At 31.9% G+C, this 7,895-nt stretch overlaps 1 protein-coding gene across 1 annotated transcript in view; it reads right to left on the bottom strand.

Moving 5' to 3' along the window:
* RPGRIP1L (RPGRIP1-like) overlaps positions 1–7,895 on the bottom strand; it is a 74,007-nt gene that overhangs the window by 36,101 nt on the left and 30,011 nt on the right. The window contains 6 exon segments of the mRNA XM_009582879.1: positions 11–314; positions 1,304–1,326; positions 2,677–2,811; positions 4,424–4,876; positions 5,934–6,051; positions 6,697–6,876. Of these exon segments, the coding sequence (XP_009581174.1) occupies positions 11–314; positions 1,304–1,326; positions 2,677–2,811; positions 4,424–4,876; positions 5,934–6,051; positions 6,697–6,876 (1,213 nt within the window).

Here is a 7,895-nt window from a genome sequence, read left to right as displayed (position 1 = left end):
ACATAAGCACCTTCTTCTGTTTCACCATCATCAAATACATAAAAAGTTAAGGATTCTGATTTTAGGTATCGGTCTAAATCTGCATTCATTGGCACTTGGAAACACATATGGTCATCTATTTGTGGGTTGTTGCTGCTAGGAATGATGGGAGTATCATGGTCTGCAAAATCAAAGAACTTGTAGACAACATAAGGATTTGGCTGAAGATGGTTTTTTCGGGATTGTAGACTGTTACAACATTTTATTGTAATGTGGAGTTCATTTAAATTGCCATCTGTTGAAGTGCTGACTTGGGCAGTTCTGAGTATCTGCTGCTTTAAATGAAAAAGAAGTTAAATTAAAAACATTAGAATTCTTATGTTAGCGAACTCTAAGAGCTATATAAATAGAACAACTAACTGATTATTTCAATGACACTCCAACTACTGTTTAATTTTGTATGTCAAAATATTACTTGTTCTATAAATACAACGACATTTCTCTTGGGTTGTTGGTATAAGGAAATAAGAGGTTAATCCTTTCAGGTCTGTGACTGTTCGCTTTATTCTTCTTAAGTTTTATGATCTATTTGTCATTTGATTATCTACAAAGCAGTGAAGATCACAGTTTTAAGAGTGATTCATATCTAGTGCCACTTTAAAGTTAAGGATTCTGATCTTGACAGCTATTCTATGTCAAGAAACTTTTATAACTGGAGTCCCTTTTATATATGTACTTCTCAATAATTAAAATTGTACTGCAGATTCCTCTGGTTTTTCCTTCCTCCAAAACCTTTACAAACAATTTATAAAAAATTTACAAAAACTAGAAATCAGCATGTGAAGAGTAATAACAAATGTTTAAAATAAATTTAAAAACTCAATGATATCACAAATTTTTTGAATTACCTATCAGCGAGGCTTGTACATGCTGTGGAACCCATAGTTGGCAAACTGGGAAATTCATTTTAATAAAAATTAAAGAATAAAAAGAAAACAAATAACATGACTATCTTAAATGAGTAATCCCCATCTATATTGATCTCAAACGGCTCTCCTTTACTGTAATATGTTATAGTTATTTTCATTAATGGTACATAATTATCTTGCTTGTGGAAACCAGAGTTCTGTCGACTGGTATATGGGGAAATATGTACCAATTCGATTTTGTGTGATAAAATGTTAAATATTTTGATTAAATAATCCACATTGAAATAGTTAATGAGAAAACTAAACATGACAGTTTAAGTCCTTAATATGCAACCTTAATACGTATCTGGCTACATACGGAACTGGAAAAAAAAAATTTATAGCAGTTTATGTACACTTCATGTTTCCATGATTTCTGCTGCTATACAGGACAGAAAATTTTATATGTATGTTTAACTAGTGAAAGCTTAAATTTTGGTACGCACAACTGAAGCTACTTTTGCAGCTGCAGATAGACAGAACCCTTAACATAATGTAACCATCTGCTATGGCTATATGACTTCTAGTTTCTGCTATGAAACATTTCTGAAAACTGTGGTGTTTCAAACAGCTCTGTAGAAGCTGTTCTTCATTTCTGCTATTTTTCCTATTTTATTTTCTCCCGTATAATCAGTATATTTCAGTTGCCAAGTTTGAATTTGCAATCTTACAATAATTACAACAAAATGCTCTGTTCCACATGCCTTACCTTTCAACTGTGTTTGGATTGGTAACACAGCTAGAAATAACATAATCAAAAATAGAGAAAACCAAGTAACAGATTTTGGCATTTAACAACAGCCAGATTTCGTGAGTTAGTTAAAAATACCTTTGATTGTTTTAAAAATCAGATTTAAAGCAAATGTTATGTTATCAAACATGAAGTTATTCTGAAAATGCCTACACTGACCTTTAATAGAATTCATACACTAAACATACTTCTCAGATTAAATCATGGAATCCATTGAGATTCTAGTATAATACAAATTTACATTATGGAATAATATAAAACATTAAAGTTACTCCAGACTTACAATAATTTAAACAGCTAGAGATAAAAAAAAAATTGCCTGTTAGAAACTCTAAAGTGTTTTAATTTATACATTTCAGCCTGATTGTTTTTATTTCTTAAACAACTGTTAAAGATGTCTGAAAGTCCCTTCTTTTTCTGTCTGTGACTTTTATTTAAATGTGATTATACATTGCACTATATTACTAAAATTCTCTTCATTACCCAGTTTAAAAAAAAAAAAAAAAAAAAGAAACCCTGAAATAATCTCAGTCTCATAATAGTCAAACATTAAGAACTTTGAGACCTTTCTGAACAACCGCTTCACCTGTTGTACTAATCTGACACTCAGTTGGTTTAACATTCCTGAATATTGTCCTAGGACAAAATGTTAACAAAATCTGGCACTTTCAGGTTAAGAAAATTAAATATAATAATTTCAAACATTCTAGTGACAATTTCAGTAAAAATAAATAACTGAAGTTTAAGACTTTGTCTCTTCAGGAAAGCTATAATTCAACTGGTTCTTTATCTCTTTAGATGAAAACCATGTCATTCAACTGCTAAAGATATTTTCCGGTTCAAGAAACTTTAACTTTGTTAACCTTGAACATATCAAGACTTGAAGGAAACTATTTGAGCTGAAAAAGTAATTTTGAGCAGTTCATTCTATCAAAACTATGAAGTACAAACCCAAACATACCTGGCGTGGTTCTTCACGTTCCCTAAAATTGGCTGTTATATACCCCAGAGCCTTTGACCTCTCTTTGTAGAGACTAATAGCTTGATCCATAGGAACTCGTAACCTGATCCAGTATTCTACGGTACCATAATTTTGAATGTTTCCTTTGATTCCTAAGGAATAAATACATACGGGATTGCATTAATTTTCTTTTCAACATTAAAGCACTTAAGTCAAAAGCTAGGAAACGCCACAAATTAAAGATTAGTTGTCTTGCGACTATGCATTACAACAGTGTTTATGACATGAGATGTGCAGTTCATGTCAGAAACAGAAACAACAACTCCTCTGGCTCTACATGTATGATCCAAAACTTAAACATGACCATTTTCTCATATTGCAATCTACGATATTTACTGTCCAAGCTATAGAGTCAAGTTCATTATTTTAATCTCTTTAGATTATTTTAATCTCTAAGCAAATAAAGCTTAGGACAATTTTGTACGTCAACAGTTGGAAATGTCCCATAAAGTGGTATGCAGTTTAAATTACTGGCAAAAATACCACTTTACAATGGCTTATTAAACCAGATTTTTGACAAAAGCGGGCAGTTAGAGGTCTCTGACTATACTGATCTGACAAAACACTTCTAAAAAAAAAGTAAGTAGCACAAAATTTTAAGTACTTCTTAAAAAAGGCTTGTCTGGGATATCTTGAAATAATTTTAAAACAATGAATTAAATTAAAAGGAAAAAATGCACAAAACCTAAACCAACTCCCCCATAGATTATGTACTGTATGAAATATTATTAACTGTAATCACCATCATTTGCACCTTTTTGATGCCTTACGACTTTTATATGAAGACCTCTGACTTACCAGTTTAAATAACAACCACTGTAACCATTTCTTCCTTTATTTATTGATAAAGAATGAGGGGATATATTTATGACATTTGGGCCAGATATAAAGCACTGATGTTTGATAGTCTTATAATGCAGAAATATTTTTGTTTTTAAGGTATATTCTGCCAAACAGAGAAAATGCATATGCAAAAGTAGAATAATTTAATTTCATTTAAATATATTACAAGATTTCACTGAAATTACTCTATGTTTCACAGTTGAAGTAAGTAAGGCCCCCTTGTATCAATAACAGTCTCAGAGGATGAAAGAAACTTGCATTAAACAACTAAAACACAATTAACAATATATAAAATAAAGCAAAATGAAAAAGAATATCAGTCTTTTTTAAAAATATCTTCTCTGCAGCATTCATAGAGAAATTCTAACACATGAATAGTAGTACAACGCAATCAAGTAGACTGCTCTACTAACTACTTTTCTCCATGTTGTTTTTGTATAATTCTGTTGAGTAAGGTGATACTATCTTTTATTAAAATTCTTTACATGTGTAGTAGTAACACTTTGCAAGTAACCTTTATACAAGACAAAGAATCACTTGCTATTTTCAGACAAGATTCTCTAATGCCATTTCCAGCATGTCACATACTTCTAATGTCATGTACTTCAGGATCACTATATTAATACCACCTTTGTTCTCAGCCGTTATGGCCAAAATTGCACCTGTCAGAGCTTTCCCACAACTGTCGATAGAATCACCAGCACATGCTGCACATCCAACAGGAAATATCATGTTGTGTAAACCTTTTTTTTTTTTCTTTTGAAATAGTAATACATTAATTCATTGTTGGCCAAATACACATTACTCAGTTGTCACTTACAATACTGCATCAAACAGAATACATTTTGGTATGTTAATTACCAATTAAATTTGCTGTGCTGTAGATCTTCCCATTGTTTTCCAAGATTTCATGGAACTTCAGTTGACATGCAGCAACTGTTTCATAATCTGTGCCATATGCGTGATGAACCTCAAGTGTGATACTGTTTCGCTGTATATAGTGCAAGAAGCAGTCATCAGCCTGCACAAGATACTGAGAAGTGAAGTCATATGATGGGGTACGCCCATAAACTACTGGGGTTGTCTGAAGTTCGAAGTCATAGAATGCGTAAGTACAAAAAGTTGCAGGTTCATGGTCACCAAAAGCGTGCATAGCTCCAGAAGAGAAGATCACTTTGCTGATATGAATTTCAAAAAGGTTCTCTCCTCTTTCTAAATGTAAAGTTTCATCAAATTCATCCACTGGATCACCTGGCAATACTTCTGGTCTGGATTTATGCGGTTTTGTACCATAGACAATATCTCTTAGTTGGGCTGCAACAAATAAAATAAAATAGAGCTACAATATGACAGTCTTGTTTAAAAATCAAATATAATTAATGATTGACTAGAGAGGAAAAAAGCATAATTCGATTATATTAACGTTACTTTCTTAAAGACGTTACCAAAAAAGAAATCACACATTTAAAATCATACATCTACTGCTCATTTAGCACTCTGACAACAATCAAGAATACCTCCACAATGGAGCTGCTTCAATATACATAAAAATAGACACAGGCCCCTAATAATTAATAACAGATTACAAGGGAGTTAACAAGCAAAAATTCAGAAGTCTTATGTAATGATCAAAATAAGTATCACTATGCAAATGCAGCAGAGACTTAAGATACATATTTTCGTAGGGTTGAACTAACTTTGCCAGGGAAAGAAAGAATACATCTGACTTTTAACCTCTATAATATCCTGAGTGGACAGAACTATCAGCAAAGACCTTTACATGTTGCTCGGCCTTACAGGTGGTAAATGGTGAACAATTGCCTACAGAATTAGGACATAAATCATTATGCAGTCCTTTAGTACAGGGGATGCAACTTGGAGACAACACGTGAAAATTGCTATGACACTGCAGTTTGTAAGGTATCCTATTTCCCGCTTCCTATGTGCCTTTTACACACTGAAGCCATTAAAACAGCATTTTAAATTCATCATATTGAAATATTGCATAGGTATATTATAACATGGCTTTGGGATTTTTAGCAACACATAAAATGATTATGTAATGATAGGACAGCAAAATAAAAGGTTGACTGTAAATTTATGATTTAAAAAAAATAATAAAAAATATCTAAGTTTGGTAGTTTTATTCTTATTCAGCAATAGCTGCAGCATAAACTGTTTTGTTGAATTTTGTTTGATTAATAACTTTATCATGTAAGTCAATGAAACAGCACAGACAATTTTCCATGAAAGAACAGACCTTTCTACTAGTTTTAGGAAAAGTGTTTCAACTGAAGAACAAATTTAGAACAATAATTTGCAAGAGATAAAACATAAAAAAAAATTGGAGAAGAATATACTTTAGAGATACCTTCTAGTTTTCTGATGCGTGCAGCTCTAATATCAAGAAGATGGACATACTGTTCCAGTTTTAACTCATAGTCTTTCTGTAGACTTTCCATCTTCTGTGTCACTGCTTCTACTTCAGTCTGAAAAAAATTTGCGTGTAAAAAGGACTTTTGAGGCTTGTCTGCACTGATGCTGCACATGCTTTTGGTTACAAACTAAAATACAGTTAGATTTGAGGAAAGAACATTTAGAGTACACAAAAATAGCAGCAATTTTTAGTTCAGCAATACAGTAATCAGTTTGAATTTCACAAAATCTAAAAACATTATTAAGAAAAATAGACTAACTATTCTTTCAGGACAATGTTCCTAATAGTTTCTTTAATGATTTTGTTATTTTAAAGTTAGATTAATTGAATGAAAAGTCAAAATATGATCTGCGATAATCCAGCACAAGAGAGTAAAAGCGGAGTGTTGTGGAAAAGGAAGCTTATTTGATAAATACACTTACTATATTTCCTGTGAAGTCTTGATAAGAGCTCAGAGATAATCCCAAAAAGACATGGTTTGAGGGCTCAAGGCAAGTTAAAAGACTAAAGTTATAGTCATTTGGATCTCACAGTTTTTAAAAAATACTTTCAACAAGAGCAAATCTTAGGTTAGGTTACCTATAAACAGACTGGCTTTGTTGCTGAATTTGCAAGTCTTCATTATGACAAGTTCCAGTGCTACAAATGTTAAAATGTTATTGTCAGGTTATTTTCCACTATGAGTAGAGTTTAGTACCTGGTAATCTTTGTTAATTTTGTGCTGCACAATTAACATATTCCTTGTCTTTTCAAGTTCTTGCACTGTTTCCGCATGTGTTAATTGCAGCTCCCGCATGGAGTGTTCTAGATCTTTATGGATATCATCTTCTGCTTTTTCCAAAAACATAAGGTCCCCATTCGTCTGCTGCTTTCGAACCTGGACCAAATTTTAAAAAATTACAAGAACAAACTTTTGCAAAATATTTGGATATATTTGTGCCTGGTTAAATGTAACACATAATTTTGGAACAACAGTAAGACAGTAAGCATAATTTTGTATATTTTGAGCATGTGGTAACACCAAAATTAGGAATGAGGTAGACCAGTAACTGTCAGGATTGTATTCAGTAATGTAATCTCGTGATTATTAGGAACCAATTAAAATATATAAGATATTCAGAAGCAATCACTCCTGTCTATCCAATGAAAATACAAAACCCTTACTATATTTGCCATTTATATAATTATTATTCTCAAATCTACATTGCTTCTTTTATTAATACTGGGATTTTAATTTTCATCCAGTTTATTTTTTCCTTTCTTTTTTTCATTATCATTATAGAATTATCATTTGCATTTCAGTAGCAGAAAAAGATTCTGTTTACAGTAAAGACTTCCTCAAGAAAACAAAACATAAGTGACTGGAACAGTGGCAACTTAATGCAAACTTATTTTTTCACTGATTTCTTCCCCACACCCCCACTTCATTTTCAGTTTCACTGTAAACAATAAAATTACAACTTATGTGCACAGTATTTTTGGTTTTCTGTTTTAATAAACAAAGAGAAGTTGCTAAGCATCGCTGTATCGCATTTCAGAACTTCCATGCTTACAGTACGCTCCCATAAATTACAGAATTAATAAATAAAAATGTTTTTTTAATAAACATTATAGGAAGAACAAGATGGCGTGATAAGTCATTTAAGTGAGAAAAAGTAAGTTTTTAAAAAAATGCTTGTGAATCTGGTTTAATACACTTTTGACGTTATAGTGAATTATCTACATAACTCTAGATTTCATCACGGTAATTTTTTCATCTTCCCTTCTGCTTGACTGTAACTGAAAAATGACAAAAGCACACATATGAGCTTGAATTGATTTCAGGGGCTTCAGCCCTTGAAAATCCCAGGCATTATGTAGAAAACACGTTATGGTCAACCAAGGTTTTAAAAAAAA

The sequence above is a fragment of the Fulmarus glacialis genome, unplaced genomic scaffold, assembly GCF_000690835.1.
Source record: "Fulmarus glacialis isolate BGI_N327 unplaced genomic scaffold, ASM69083v1 scaffold18948, whole genome shotgun sequence".
NCBI classification, from domain to species: domain Eukaryota; kingdom Metazoa; phylum Chordata; class Aves; order Procellariiformes; family Procellariidae; genus Fulmarus; species Fulmarus glacialis.
Note: the sequence above shows the minus strand (reverse complement) of the source record. Positions and strands in the feature narration are given on the sequence as shown.